At 36.1% G+C, this 16,571-nt stretch overlaps 1 protein-coding gene across 2 annotated transcripts; it reads left to right on the top strand.

Annotated features, from left to right (window-relative positions):
• The first annotated feature begins 7,403 nt into the window (after positions 1–7,403).
• Positions 7,404–12,679, top strand: LOC149163200 (putative protein phosphatase 2C 66). 2 transcript variants are annotated; one of them, XR_016261976.1, is made up of 6 exons: positions 7,404–8,038; positions 8,142–8,546; positions 9,449–9,566; positions 9,811–10,034; positions 11,166–12,171; positions 12,345–12,541. XR_016261976.1 is itself a non-coding variant. In XM_089437566.1 (5 exons), the coding sequence occupies exons 1-5, from the start codon at positions 7,781–7,783 to the stop codon at positions 11,763–11,765; spliced, it is 1,605 nt and encodes a 534-aa protein (XP_089293692.1). In that variant the 5' UTR covers positions 7,404–7,780; the 3' UTR covers positions 11,766–12,679. The 2 variants fall into 2 exon arrangements, 1 of the variants encoding a protein (XP_089293692.1); XM_089437566.1 differs by having other exon boundaries at positions 11,166–12,679.
• Positions 12,680–16,571: the final 3,892 nt, after the last annotated feature.

Genomic DNA, 16,571 nt, shown 5'->3' on the forward strand with positions numbered 1-16,571 from the left:
AACAATGGCATTAGCCTATAGTTAATTATTGTGGTTGCTTTATTTGGATGAATGTTATGTTCCTTACTTTGCCCATTGTTGGCTAAGTATTTAAATATTGGCTAAACATTGCTGGAATGTTTTAAGATTATAGTTGTATGTGTGCCTATGGGATGAACTTGGTTGCGTTGGAGTTAATTGTTCATCTAATATATTGTAACTTAATTTGAAGAAGCTACTCGCAAACCTCAAGTGAAGAGACATAATCTAATTATATTAAATGTAGGTTGGTCAAACTTTTATTGAAAACCTTAAGCAAAGAAACATAGTCTAACTGTATTAAATGTAAGTTATTGAAAAACCTTAAGCGAAAAAACATAGTCTAACTGTATTAAATGTAAGTTGGTCAAAGCTTTACTAAAAAACCTTAAATGAAGAAACATAATCCATTTATATTAAATGTAAGTTGGTCCACTAGTAATACCACATAACCAAAAATGGAAATTGATCAAACTTGTAGTAACACATAAGCAAACTAAAAATAAAAGTTGGTCAAAACCCTATGCGAGGGATGAACTTGGTTGCGTTAGAGTTAGTTGTTCATTTAATAGAACTTAATTTGAAGAAGCTATTGACAAACCTCAAGTGAAGATACATAGTCTAATTATATTAAATGTAGGTTGGTCAAATTTTTATTGAAAAACCTTAATGAAGAAACGTAGTCTAATTGCATTAAATGTAAGTTATTGAAAAACCTTTATCGAAAAAACATAGTCTAACAGTATTAAATGGAAGTTGGTCAAAGATTTACTAAAAAAACCTTAAATGAGGAAACATAATCCCAATATTAAATGTAAGTTAGTCCACTAATCATACCACATAGCCAAAAACAAAAATTGATAAAACTTGGAGTAACACATAATTAAACTAAAAATAGAAGTTGGTCAAAACCCTAATACCAAATAACTAGAAATGAAGCAAAAAAACTTCACACAATTTTTTTGTTTGTTTGTTTGTTTGTCAAGTTCTCTCTTCCCCCTCTTCATTGGTGGCTTGATAAATCCCGAACAAATCAACCTTCAAACTTGGTCACGCTAATATGACAAGCTCCCTGTCAAGTTAACGACTGATCCCCAACCCAAAGTTTCCACTGAGCCTATGTCATCACCAAATGACACCTTACAAATCCCTCTACCTAAAGTCGAGGTCCCCTCCAAGATCCCCAAAGGTCCATTACATTGAAATGCTGCTTCTTCTAAAGTCGCCCATACCTATAGCATAGTAGATCACTTGGCACAGTCTCCAACTGCCATGTCAATGCTGGAAGTCCTCCAAACATGCCCATCCCAACATAAAGCTCTACTATTGCTTTAGGCATTGTGGATCCCTCCGACGATCGTCTGATTGTCTTTGACGTTGACAAAGTAGAACATATCCCCCTTCCTTCCTCAGTTGTCTTACAAATACCAATCTCCATAAATAACACCATAGTTCAGTGGTGTATCATAAATGAAGGTGCCTCCACATGTTTGATGGTCGCTAGTGTTTGGAAGCAACTTGGTTCCCCTGACCTGTCCCATTCCACTATCACTCTTCGTGCTTAGGACAGTCACCCATCACATCCCAATGGTTTGTATCACAACTGTCCTATTACCGTTGCCAGCAATACTGTCGTCATTGATGCCCCACTTGATTATAATATCTTGTTGGGTCATAGTTCTATGCCATGTCCATTGTCGCATCCTCTGTCTTTCGTAAGATGTGCTTTCCTCACAACGGAAAGATTGTCATTATCGATCAGTTGACTTACTATGACCCTTAGTCTCAGACATCTCCTCATACCACTATCTCAACAATGATTGGAAATAAGAATATCAATTCCCTTACCGATGTGTCTCATTGAGTCTATAAAGATTCCATGCTGCTTGGGGCTTATTATGTCCCATCTCCTACTCCGTCTGAGCCTAGACCGTCCAATGTTTGCATGCTTCAGGCATCACAAACTGCCCACAAGCGGTTTGGTACGCCTTCACAGTATCCAACTCCTCGGCAACCTCCTTCTCCTAACTCAACCCAGCCTTCAGGTATAATTCCTCCAGGCCCATTTACTTCTATTGGTATCTCTCCCGACCCTTTTCAGTCCGGAACCATTCCCCTAGGTCCTAACCATCCGGGAGCAATTCCCCCAGGTCATTACCCTTCTGGTCAGATACCTTTCTCATTCTCGCCACCGCGAACCTTTTCTACCCATGTTATGGCTACGTTGAGTCTACTTAACATCACCTTGGGGATCCCAGTCTAGTACATTGATCCTCCCACAAACAATCCTCCTAATCAACTCAAACAATACATAGCTTTGACCCCGGTTCAATATGTTGTTCCTAAACCTTCCTTTTCTTCAATTCCACAACAACCTCAATAGGAAGTCAATCATGTTGCGAAAGCATCTAGTGAGGGGCAAAGCCCAAAAAAAGGGACCCAAAGACAAGGCACCCCAAACAACTCCAGTTCCTCCTAAACCGCCAAAGCCTACTCCTCCATGCGCTTTGTGTGATGTTGTTGGGCATGCCACCAATAATTGTCCTGAGCTCCCTCATATCAAGAATGTGGTGTCTGATACCTTTCCTGACTCTAACATTCCTAAGGTCCATGTCACCTTACCCGAGTCAGCTAAGAAGAACAAATATTTGCACACGAATCACCCTTGTGCTTTGTGTGATAACTATGGCCATTATTCTCATCATTATCCCCATCTCGAAGATTTTCACGATACACTTCAAGTGCTTTGCGAGTTGGATGATGCTCGTAGTGATTTCCCTTCACCTCTACTTGCGGGTTTTGGTCCCACTATTATGCCAGAACAGGAGGTTTCTCAACCCATCATTGTGCTTCCCCCTCCTCATGTCAGGATGATGATAATTTTGCCCCTATTCTCTACCTATCATCATCCATAGGATCGATCTATTCAGACTCTTTAGGAGTTTCTTATTGTTCTTCTTTCAAACTTTTTTGGAGGACACTTTGGTCTCAACATCGGTAGATGTCACCTCTACTAGTCATCCGTCTAACCCTCTAGATGATGCGTATGTGAACCTTGTCTCCCATGATGATGATTGGTCCCATCACCCCTTACTTCGAACCCAAGAATCCAAACCACATCCACCTTGTGGCCATTACATTGCCACCCAAATTATGTTTGGGTAAGGGGGCATCCACTTTTGAGAGTCTAGGAGAAACGATTCTCCCCAACCCTCCCATTACATATGGTAGTGTCGACTCTAGTACCATTATTCTACCCCATGTTGAAGACCCTTTAGAGAGCCATATCACTCCAAATCACCCTGGGGTGATCCACTTAATCATTCCTCCATTTTACAGTAACAACCCAGTCCCTTTGACATTGTTGTTGTTCAACCATCATGTCCTCTAGGTGAGCATCAATTCATTATATCCGAAGCCACTATTTGGTATGGTGACACCATGTATGTGAACCTAGAACTTTAGTCCATTTGATTCATAAATATAGTACCAAGTGAGATTGGTAATCCACCATTTCCTTTCTCTAATTGTGTCTATCCATTCTTCCCATAAGAAGACACCCATAAACAACACATGGAAAACCACATCATCAAAATGTGTTTAGAGTCCACTATTCTAAATACAGCTAGCATGTCCATAGCATGCTATAACCATACATAACAAAATGGGAGGCATATATGCCCCTACATCTCCTCCTCATCCTCTAGAGATTCTTGTGCTAGTAGGGCCGAATGCTTGAATCCCTTATTTGAGCACTTGGAACACAATGGTGCTCCACAAATACATCTAGCTAGGGGGCATCATTCCCACTTGATTAGTCCCCTAGATCACCATATGTTTGGGGGAAATATCCCATGCTTGGGGGCATGATGTCCCCCCCAACCACCTTCTCACTTGATTAACATAAGTCTTGGCTTAGACCTCAACGATCTAGGTATGGTCTAGGCCTAGACTTCATGGGTAGGGATGATCCTAGACCTTCTCTAGTAGTTCATTCCTATATTCCTCTCTTACCTTGATTCTTCACCAGGAACCATCCTTCTAAGAAGCATTAAGGTTATTTTTAGACAAGTAAGGCCACCAACCTGAAACTCAGAGATCCAAATTTCGACGGTTAGTTTGTTCGCTACGATCTCCTCAAGATTTAGGGCCTTCTCCTCCTCTTCAAATTCTCCAACAGCTCACGATGAAAATGAATTGGATTTGGGGGCAAGAAGCCCTTTTATAGGAAAAGAAGAAGAAGAAAAGACTTGCAAAAGGTAGGTTTAGGGTTGCCTTAGGGGCTGGATTTCTAGTTCATGACGCGGTGGTGCCTTGTGCAATTTTAGTTTGTAAATGAGCCATAGGAAATTGACTACATTTCTCTATTATAGAATAACATTCTCTGGATAAATAAAAAAAATTATCCTATACTTGTGTATTGTCGTTGTCTTATTTGGATGAATGTTATGTTCCTTGCTTTGCTTGGTGTTGGCTATATATTGAAATATTGGCTAAGTTTACTGGAATGTTTTAAGATTATAATTGGATGTATGCCTATTATTGGATGAACTTGGTTGTGTTGGAGTTAACTGTGCATCTAATATATTATAACATAACTTGAAGCTACTAATAAACATTAAGTGAAAAGGCATAGTTTAATTTTAAATGTAAGTTGGTCAAACCTTTATTGAAAAACCTTAAGTGAAGATACATAGTCTAATCGTATTAAATGGAAAACCTTAAGTGAAGAGACATAGTCTAATTATATTAAGTGTAAACTGGTACAACCCATAGTATCACATAACCAAAAATGAAAATTGGTCGAAATTGTAATACCACATAACTAAATATATTATGTAAGTGGGTCAAAGCCATAATATCACATAACAAAAAATGAAGCAGGGAATTTCAAACAAAACTTTTAATTCCATAACATCTTTTTTTTGGGGGGATTGTGTGCTAACCCATTGTGCATGGGTTATGTGGTTTGAATGTATTGAGTCTAGGAAGGCTAACGTGAGTTTGAGAAATGCCTTGATAAGGTATGTGGTGTTTCAAATGCAATTCTTACTTCCCTAGGGAAAAAGGAAGAATATAAAGTTCCAAAGATGGGAGAATCTTTGAAAAAAATGTTTGAATGATTGGTGTATTTCTGATGTCGATGTTGGTACAACAACTGTCTCATATAAAAATGAGGATGCCTCAAAGGTGCAATGCATGGAAGATGCATTGGTCATTTACACACATGTAAAAAAGCTCTATGGTTTGTGCTATATTTAAGGATTGACATAGTAGCATGAAATGCATTGACCGAATTAAAAGAAGAAGAAGATAGGACTTGCAAGAGGTAGGTCTATGGTTGCTTTAGGGCTTGGATTAATAGTTCATAATGCGGTGATGCCTTGTGCAATTGTAATTTGTCAATGAACAACAAACAATTGTGTGTGTTCCTCTATTGTACAATAACATTCTTTAGATAAACAATGGCATTAGCCTATACTTAATTATTGTGGTTGCTTTATTTGGATGAATGTTATGTTCCTTACTTTGCCCGTTGTTGGCTAAGTATTGAAATATTGGCTAAACATTGCTGGATTGGGATGAACTTGGTTGCGTTGGAGTTAATTGTTCATCTAATATATTGTAACTTAATTTGAAGAAGCTACTCACAAACCTCAAGTGAAGAGACATAATCTAATTATATTAAATGTAGGTTGGTCAAACTTTTATTGAAAACCTTAAGCAAAGAAACATAGTCTAACTGTATTAAATGTAAGTTATTGAAAAACCTTAAGCAAGTAAACATAATCTAATTGTATTAAATGTAAGTTGGTCAAAGCTTTACTAAAAAACCTTAAATGAAAAAACATAATCCATTTATATTAAATGTAAGTTGGTCGACTAGTAATACCACATAACCAAAAACGGAAATTTATCAAACTTGTAGTAACACATAACCAAACTAAAAATAAAAGTTGGTCAAAACCCTATGCGAGGGATGAACTTGGTTGCGTTAGAGTTAATTGTTCATTTAATAGAACTTAATTTGAAGAAGTTATTGACAAACCTCAAGTGAAGAGACATAGTCTAATTATATTAAATGTAGGTTGGTCAAACTTTTATTGAAAAACCTTAATGAAGAAACATAGTCTAATTGCATTAAATGTAAGTTATTGAAAACCTTTATCGAAAAAACATAGTCTAACTGTATTAAATGGAAGTTGGTCAAAGATTTATTAAAAAACCTTAAATGAAGAAACATAATCCCAATATTAAATGTAAGTTGGTCCATCACACCACATAGCCAAAAACAAAAATTGATAAAACTTGTAGTAACACATAACTAAACTAAAAATAGAAGTTGGTCAAAACCCTAATACCAAATAACTAGAAATGAAGCAAAAAAACTTCACACAATTTTTTTGTTTGTTTGTTTGTCAAGTTCTCTCTTCCCCCTTTTCACTGGTGGCTTGAGAAATCGCAACCCAAAGGCATCTAAACCGTCAAAGTTACCCAGGGATTGCACCTGGCCTGGGCCACACTAACCCTAAGCTGACTGGATTTTAGTGGGTATCCTCCCCTAGCATAGACACAACAACTTCCGCAAGATTAAATCTTGGGTCACTTTGCTAACTAAACCCATCCTCAACTAGTTATGCTAATAAAACTTGAACTTCATACAACACTTTTAATTCCATAATTTTTCTGTTTGCTCCTAACCCATTGTGCGTGGGTTGTGTGGTTTGGGCACCCTGAGTCTAGGAAGGCTAGCGTGAGTTTGAGAAATGCCTCGATAAGGCATGCGGTGTTTGGAATATAATTCTTATTTCGGTAAGAAAGAACAGAAAGTTCGAAAGACGGGAGAATCTTTGAAAAAAATTGTTTGAAAGATTGGTGTATCTTGATGTCGATGTTGGTACCGCAGCCGTTCAGTTGATGTGAATGAACGAGAGCAGTTCACCACATGTTTTTTTTCCAAAAACCGCTTTAGAAAGCCATGTTGCGGGTGACCTAACACTTCCACTTGAAAATAAAATAAAAAACCTATCAGTATTTTATTTTATTAAAAAGAAATGACAAATTCAAACCGCCAATTTAGAGAATGGGTATTTTAACCCTCGGGTTTATCGGAGTGGATTTTAGTTATATTTAACTATCTCGTTCCCATTTCTCTATCTTGGAAGGGATAAATACAATTTCCTAAAAATAGATTTAAAGAAATGGTGCACTTAGCGAGAAGTAGTGGAGATAGAATCGGTGTTAGGTAGTGGTGGTGGTGTGGAAATGCCACGTGGAATGGCTGCATTAAAATTGTAGTTAAAACGTCCGTGCACTAGTCCTCCGCCACACGGGTCCATTAATAGTGTTATCATGATTCATTTATTAAATTATTGGTTATAATAATATGTGCTTTCCCACTGTCTCCCCCTCTTAACCAGACTTTGGCTGTTGTGCTATTGCTTCTTCTGTACATCTTTATCTGTTTGTTTCTACAGTGCCGAGTCTGTCTTTGTCAAAGAGCAATGGTGTATTGAATGAGATTTGGATTTTGGGAGTTGGAGGTTCGAACTTATCACCCCTGGCCAACAAGAACTTCCAGTCCATTGTCTGTCAGTTTGTTGGATGGTTTCTTAAGTAGTAGGTAGGTAGTTGGGACGTGGTTGGAAGAAATGTCTGGCGGCCATTGCTGATCGAGCGGAGGAGCAGGGGGGAAGTGAAGAAAGAAAAGAATAAATCTTTCGTGGTGGAGTGTTTATTGGAGATCATCAGGGCCCTGAGAATGGGGTCCTGTCTTTCTACGGATGGAGGAGGTTCCTCGTATGGGTGCTGCAATGGTTCGTGTGCGACTTCCAGTGCTAAGAAGAGGGACAGGAGGAACAAAACTTCCCTTCTAGCTGCGGCTGCTGAGGCTCAAACTGATGCCCATTTGGCCAGGATTCCTGGCAGGATGTGTATGAGTGGGTCAAGTAATATTGCATGTATGTTTACTCAGCAGGGTAGAAAGGGGACTAATCAGGATGCCATGGTTGTTTGGGAGGTTTGAACTCGAGGCCTCGTTGTAGTTCAAAGTTATAATGTTTGATAGATCCGAGCTGAAGTGGATCTTGGTTCTGTTTTAATTCTTTGTAATGATTTTGCAGGAATTTGGGTCGAAAAAGGACACTGTTTTCTGCGGAGTATTCGATGGGCATGGGCCTTATGGTCACTTGGTTGCGAAAAGAGTCAGGGACTCGCTGCCCTCGAAGCTGTGTTCCCATTGGGAAGCCATAACCAGAGGCGATGAGGGCAATAGCAATATACGAGAAGCTGGTACCGCAGTGGGAAGCATCAATTCGGATGAAACAGCTTCTATAACCATGGATGAGGAATGGAAAGAAGCCGATGGAGAAGACACAGAGAGCCTTGAGGAGAAAGCCCCTGATATGCTCACTGCGTGGAAAGAATCCTTTCTCAAAGCCTTTAAAGTTATGGATAAGGAGCTCAGGTTTCATCCCACAATTGATTGCTTCTGCAGCGGAACCACCGCTGTGACTCTTTTAAAACAGGTATAGATTTAGTTTAAGTTTCCTCTGATTGATGTGATTGTATCCTAACTCCGCTATTATCATGGCGGCCTAGATGGTTTTGGTGATGTTTATCTAGATAATGTATTTAACACTATTTTGGGCATATCCCTCTAAGAAGCTGTCTGCTCAAGCCATTTTCGAAATTCAGAATTGGGTTTTCTTTCAACATTATTCCATTCTGTCTCTGTCTCCCAATGTCTCTGACCGAGATCCAATCGTAATAGAGGTTTATCCTATTAATATAAGGGTTATATCTCATTAGCATAATAGTTGAGGTATTGAGCGAGGATGAGTATATTTACTTCCTTGGCCTTCCTACGACTTGTTCGGCCTTCCTCATCGTGGGACTACCTGTACAAAGGACAGAGAGAAAAGAAAGAAGTTAGTTATGTGTGTTGTATTTGTCAAGCCATTCCTGTGATTCAGAATCTGCGATATCTTTTTATATTATTTATCTTTTCTTTTTGATTATTGTTCTTTTTTCTTTGTGTGATTTGTGGTAGTCACAAGAGAGAGGAGGGTATTTTCTATTAGTTTAATGGTTGATTTGTTTAGGGTGATGACAAACAGCCACAGGAAAATGGTGTTCTCTACTATCACAAGAAAATGGTGTCCTCTACTAGCTTAATAATTGATTATGGTTGATTAGTCCTGGGAGGATGCTGAATATGATTGCATCCTTGGCGTTCCCCTCTGGGTTATATGTTGTGAGGTGAAACAACAGATATAGGATATGCATATCTTTGGCTTCTTGCAATTGCTCATACTATAAAATCTTCTCCCTTCTTAATGTTTTGGATTTTCTTGTTCGATTCTCTGGACTTCAATCTTTGGTAGTTTTGTATTACTTGGGGTTTAATGCCATTTTTTTTAAATTCCAGGGAGAAGACCTGGTGATGGCTAACGTGGGAGACTCGCGAGCAGTTCTGGGCACGAGAGATGATGATAATTCCCTGAAAGCAGTGCAGTTGACTGTGGATTTGAAGCCCAATCTACCAAGTAGGTCCTCCTCATATTCTCTGCTTCTGCTACTGCAACTGCTTTATATGTTCTTCCATTTTAATTAATGAATGATGCATGGAAAGAATAACCTGTCTTGGCAGTTGTTTACTGGCAAAGAGAAAGAAATCGCAAAACCCTTTTCTGATCTGATATATGCACAAAGAAAGTATTTTTTTTAGGGTTATGATTTTTAATTTAAGTATTTTGTTTGTTTTTGTCATTTTTGTTGTTCTTTTTTTAGAGGAAGCTGAGAGGATTAAACAATTCAAAGGACGGGTTTTCGCACTGCAAGATGAGCCTGACGTGGCACGGGTGTGGTTACCCCATGACGACTCTCCTGGTCTGGCAATGGCAAGAGCATTTGGAGATTTCTGTCTAAAGGATTTCGGTCTCATTGCTGTGCCTGATATTTCGTACCGTCGTCTCACAGAAAGCGACGAGTTCATTGTACTGGCCACTGATGGGGTGGGTATATAATATTTGTTCCTTTCTCCTAGGGCATTTATTTTTCAGTTCATTTTGTTGAATAGTATGCCTGGTAAACGCGAATAATAGGGGTGACCATAGTTTCAATGAGCAAACATTGCCCTTGACTGCGTATTGAACCAAACTAACTAAAGAGTAGAATAGAATAAACTATTTTTTTATTCAGTCTCTAGAGATCCTGTAAGATCTATGGGGTGGAGTAAATGTTGCAATATAATTTCTAAAAAACCGTTCTGCAGCTAGGTTGACATTTACCTCAAGCTCCATGTGAGAAGGTTATTAAAAATTCTACAGCTTGGCTACTTTTTGTTAGATGGTCAGTCCCTAAACAATCACAAACTCTGAAACCATATTGATATTGATATGCAGATTTAGAATGGTTCAATTAATGCAATAAAAATTCATATCAAGGAATCAATAGTGTGTGGAAATGACTTAAGGCTTTTCGACCCTTTGCCTCTCCTGTCTTGCTTATGCTCCAATTCTTAACACTATTTACCTAAATTCTATGTATACTATTCTTGCTTATGCTTTAAATCTTAACACTATTTGCCTCAATTTCTACGTATACTATCAATATTCCATGTTTGGATGTTCCTACTGTAAAGTTAACCGACATTAGCACCTCTTTTCGCACCTCATTCTCAACTTCGCCTTATCTGCAAAGAAAATACAGATGTCTAAAAGGGAATATCCAAAATATCCCGGTTATTGTATTAACCAAGTCATTAACCCTAAAATTTGCAAGCATTTATTTTTGCCTTGTAAACATTAAAGACATATATGAGTCACATGTGGCATAGGCATTGATTGTTGGCTCTTAAACATTACAGTTTCTGCCATTCACGTGTTTCCTTTGCAGGCATTGATTTTGGTTTATAAACACTACAAGCTTTTACCATTCACATGTCCTCTCTGGAGGCATTGAATTTGGGCTTATAAACATTGCAAACTTTTACCATTCACCATACACATGTGCGCCTTGCAGCAATTGAATTTTGGAATACAGACTTTTTACCATTCACATCATACATGTGCCCTTTGCAGGCATTGAATTTTGTTTTAGATGGCTTCTGATGTTTGTACTTGTCATCTTGTTTTGTATAATAGGTATGGGATGTGCTCTCTAACAAGGAAGTGGTAGATATTGTGGCATCAGCTCCTACTCAAGCAACTGCAGCCAGATCTTTAGTTGAATTCGCTGTTCGAGCATGGAGGCTGAAATACCCAACTTCCAAAGTAGATGATTGTGCAGTAGTATGCCTTTTTCTCAGTGGTCTTCCTTCAATTTCTGAGGCAAAAGCAAGTAAGGATACGATGACTTCAAAAGAACAAACTTGCCCTAAAGAGGCTATTCCAGGGCCAGTCACTACACTGTCAGAAGGAACAATAAAAACAGATGAGTGCCCTGCAGATGGAGAGGAAAATAGTCCTAGATTAGGCCGTCTAAATACTGTAAGAAATAATGTGAATGATGTTGTCAAAAATCGATCAGAAGCAGTTTCAGAAATAATTGAAACATCCACCACAGATTTACTGAAGCACCCAGAGAGGTCTCAATCCCGTAGAAGCCTTGCTGAATGTCTCTCTGTGACTGATGAGGATGAATGGTCTGCACTAGAAGGTGTTAGTAGAGTGAACTCGCTTCTGAATCTTCCGAGGTTTTTGACGGGAGAAAGAATGTCCGGAGGTTTGAGGAAGCGGCATTGATTGATTAGTAAAGTCATTCAGTTTCAAGTGCTGCAACAATTTGTTATATTACATTATTTCAAGCTCCAGCCTCCTGCAGGATATAGTTGAATACCTGGGAGGGAGGTGATTCTGTAACAATATCTGTTTCTTTGCTGAAGGTATTTTGAAACCATGCAAATTCGTAACACATGATGTCTAAACTCGGGTTTCAAGGTTCTATTCCTTTAATGTTGAAGGGAGGAACTGGATATGGATTCCTGTTATGTTGTCGCCCTCGTACATAAAAGCAAATTTCAAGGTTCTATTCCTTTAATGTTGAAGGAAGGAACTGGATATGGATTCTTGTTATGTTGTCACTCTCGCACATAAAAGCAAATGCAAAGGGAAGAGTTAAGCAGAAGACCTCTGAGGGCAGGACAATCAGGTTTGTCTTCATTGGCTTTACAGAAAACTGGCATGCTTATAGGGTTGTGGCAGATTCAGTAAAATATATCCTGGGCTAATTTTTGGACTAAGCCTATTGTGGTAGTATCAGTTTCAGTTTAAAGAAATGTCTTGGGCTAAATTTTGGAGTTGAATTTTCCCATTGTTCTACAGGGAAAAAAAAGCTGTTGGGGTGAGTTTCCAGATCTGGCTTCTTTGCACTGGCATCCTATCTGGTCAAAAGGTTGTGTTTTAATAATTAAAAGTTCAAATAGTTCCTGTACTTTTATGATGAATCGTTACATAAAACGTTTTGTATATATATGCGATTTACAGACTAATTGCCATTACAAGGGGGCCTTTTGTTTCCACTAGGTTTTGTTGGAAATAATGGCGGTCAGGACCAATCTCATTTCGCTGTTAATTAATTTTGCAATGGATGTAAATCACCCACCTTCCTTCTAATGATTAATTTTGCAATGGATGTAAATCACCCACCTCCCTTCTAATGATTAATTTTGCAATGGATTTAAATCACCCACCTCCCTTCTAATGATGGGGAGCTATCATTGAATCCTATCCTTTTGTACAAATCCCTCCATGCGTTATCTGAGTGCGCCAGCACTAAATTTTTAACATTGGCCCTCACTTTTATCATTAATGGGTTGGTGGGCTGGTGGAAAGATCGACTGGCACTTTTGGAAGTGGGTATACAAAGATTCTTCAATGTAATCTTTTGATTAAATATTTATTTCCATGTGTACACTGTATAGTTATTGAGTTTGCATATGCCTTAAACTGGGATTAAATGTTTATTCCCATGTGTACAGGTATTGAGTATCCAAAGATTCTTCAAGTTAATCTTTTGATTAACTGTTTATTTCCATGTGTACACTGTACAGATATTGAGTTTGCATTATGCCTTAAACTGGGATTAAATGTTTATTCCCATGTGTACAGGAATTGTGTTTACATGTGTTTAATACTGTGATTAAATAATATTTATTATATTTATTTCCATGTGTATAGGTACATAGGAATTTACATGCGTCTCAAACTTGATTGTTTATCTCTTTTCGCTGAAACAACGGAAGTCGCCTGAAACAACGGAAGTTGTTTAGTAAATTAGCTATGATTCCCTTGCTATTAATTGGCATGCTTATCGGTGCAGTAATGGCTATTCTTAACAAACAAGTACCTGGAGGTTGGGTGTACACAAAGAAACAGAACATTGACTAACATTGAATATGAAGAAAGCACAATATTGAATAGAAGAATTTGCAGGATTGTGCATTCGATATGAAGAAGCACAATATTGAATAGAAGAATTTGCAGGATTGTGCAGCGGTTTTTTATTTTGATTTTGATTTTTGAACTAAGGTTGTTAAACTATAAATAATTATTAAATGGTTAAATTTGTAATTTTAACAAATTTTTGTTAGATTTAGGAAAATTAGATTGAAAAATAAGCTAGAAAAACTTCCAAAATATTTAATAAATAGATTATGGTTTTTAGGCATTGTTTAACTGTTTTTAGTGGGAATTTTGAGAATTTTTTTGGTTTAATAAATAGATTATGGTTTTTAGGCATTGTTTAACTGTTTTTAGTGGGAACTTTGAGAATTTTTGTCAAATATTGATTTTTGTTGTTTGAACTGGATTTTTGACTCATAATATGAATTTATCACCCCGAAAAATCCTGTTTACAACTCAGTAATTCTAACAAATCCTTACCAAATTCTAACTTACACGGAGAAATAAACCAAAAATACCTTCAAATCATCCCACTAATAAACTAAATTATGATGTTCTTACCAATAGTGTGATATTTGAAAATCATAAAATTCTTATATCTCGTGTGACACTTGAAAATCATAAAATTCTTATATCTCATTGATGAGGTACATTCTTAGAATATAGAGACGTCTTTGATGGTGTGTAGAGCTAGAAGTTTCAATGAATTTCCTTAAACTTTTATTTGGGGTGTCTCGCGTAATTTCAATGCTGTAGTGTAATAATAAATATTTGAAAATCATAAAATTCTTGTATCTCATTGATGGTGTTTTTTTAGAATATAGAGACGTTTTAATGGTGTGTAGAGCTAGAAGTTTTAATGATTTGTTTTTAAATTTTTATTCGGGGAATCTCAGGTAATTTGCTGTAGTGTGGGATATATTATAATAATAAATATATTAATTTAAAGTAACAATGTATAATGGATGAAATTGGTATATAGGATTTTATAAGTTTTTATATAATGTGTTTTTCATCTTTTTTTTGTACATGGAGGGATTGATAATTCCGTTAATCTCGTTTTTCTGTAACAAAGGGTTGACTTTTACTTATATCACTACATTTTTTGGTATATGACTTGTCCTCTCCTCTCCATAGACTGAGATACATGGGATTTGAACTTTGAATCTCTTTGTGTACACAATATTGCATATTACAATGATGGCTGCACTCCAAGAACTTTGATATAGTGATTTTAATATCTAAAAGTTTCAATGAATATCTTTATATAGTGATTTTTAATATCTAAAAGTTTCAATGAATTTCTTTAAACTTCTATTTGGGGTGTCTCATGTAATTTTAATGATATAGTGTAGGACATATTATAATAATAATAAATATTTTAATTTAAAATAACAATACACATGAAATTGGGATGAAATTGATATAGAGTGTTTATAATAAGTTTCTATACACTCTTTTTTTTTTGTGTACCCGTTTCTGGGATTGATAATTGGGTTAATCTTGTACTTGTACGACAAGGTGTTGATTTTAGCCTATACCACTATACCTTTGAAGTATATCCCTTGTCCCCTTCATAGATTGGACTATTTTGGGTCCTCTTTGATCCTACTTGGTTGATCCTTCCAGTAATCATATGCTTGTCTCAAAGATTAAGCCATGCATATCCTAAGTATGAACTAATTCAGAGTGTGAAATTGCTGATGGCTCATTAAATCAGAATGTGTGGTGATGGCTGTACCCTAAAAACTTTAATATAGTGATTTTAATATCTAGTTGTACGGTCCTTTTGATTTTTTTTAAATCAATTTAAATTTATAAAAATGTATATCTTATCTTTTATTTCAATTTTAATTTATAACTTTTAAATAATGATTTTACTACCTAGTTGATGAAAACATGTGTTTTATCTTTCATTTCAATTTCAATTTATTACTTTTAAATACATAAACATTAAGTTTTACTTGACAAATGGATTTTCAAATACAATTACATTGAAATTAAACTAATGTTAGTGTAGTTTTATGGGCTTATTGTAAAACCATAATACACAAATTTATCTTAATCTTCAATTTTAAAAGTTAGAATAAGAGTAATGATGATGATATAAATATTCAAAAACCATAAAATGTTCAACAAATTATCTCTATTTATCTGGTGCCTTGCTCTGTCTTGACGATGATGAACCACACACACTGATGAACCACACACATTGATGATGAACCACACACACTGATGAACCACACACACTGGATGGTTCGTGTTGACAAAACTTCTCCTATGTAATTACTACCAAAAGTATTTTCTAAATTATCTTATTACCAAACAAGAATATCAAAATATAACAAAAATTAACCAATATAACAAAAATTAACCAAAAAATTACTGTGATTGATAATTATTTATCTCTGGTGAATATCAAAATATAACAAAAATTAACCAATATAACAAAAATTAACCAAAAAATTACTGTGATTGATAATTATTTATCTCTGGTGAAGTATTCATTGCACTGTCCATTAATAGCATTGTTATTACCAAACAAGAAAATCAAAATATAACAAAAATTAACCAAGATAACAAAAATTAATCAAAAAATTACTTTGATTAATAATTATATATCTCTGGTGAAGTATTCAATACACTATCCATTAATAGCATTGTGAACCAATGCTAGGAAATAAAGGATTTATTTAACTAGCAAGGCAAAAATAAAATAGTACTAGGATTTATATAAAATATTCATGTAATATGACCGATGAAAATATTTATTTAACTAGTAAGGCTAAAGCTAATATTATTAGGATTTATGTAAAGTATTTATGTATCATAGAAACCATATTTATTTGGCTTCCTAAAATAACTATGGAGATATATTTATTTCAATTTTAGAAAAATATATATTTAGTAATTTCCACATGCAATTCTCATTTTCTTTGTAATTTTGGTAAATTTGTCTTCATAACATTTTATTCATGTCTTTATTTGTTCTAACAATCTTTGTGATCTTAATGGCATGAGAACTATGAAAATTGAACACACACACACACACACACACACACACACACATATATATATATATATTTTTTTTTAACATCTCTATTTATGGTTGGGCAGCGTAAGGATTGGCGGACAATGTAAGGATTG

Source organism: Pinus tabuliformis, chromosome 5_2, assembly GCF_031772625.1.
Source record: "Pinus tabuliformis cultivar Carrire ecotype Pingquan chromosome 5_2, CPIR1, whole genome shotgun sequence".
Classification (NCBI taxonomy): domain Eukaryota; kingdom Viridiplantae; phylum Streptophyta; class Pinopsida; order Pinales; family Pinaceae; genus Pinus; species Pinus tabuliformis.

Bases quoted from the DNA above. Each gene is read 5' to 3' on its own strand.
- LOC149163200 (XM_089437566.1), top strand. From the start codon at position 7,781: ATGGGGTCCTGTCTTTCTACGGATGGAGGAGGTTCCTCGTATGGGTGC. The intron at 8,039-8,141 runs GTTTGAACTCGA...ATGATTTTGCAG, and splicing joins ATGCCATGGTTGTTTGGGAG to GAATTTGGGTCGAAAAAGGA. The intron at 9,567-9,810 runs GTAGGTCCTCCT...TTCTTTTTTTAG, and splicing joins TTTGAAGCCCAATCTACCAA to AGGAAGCTGAGAGGATTAAA.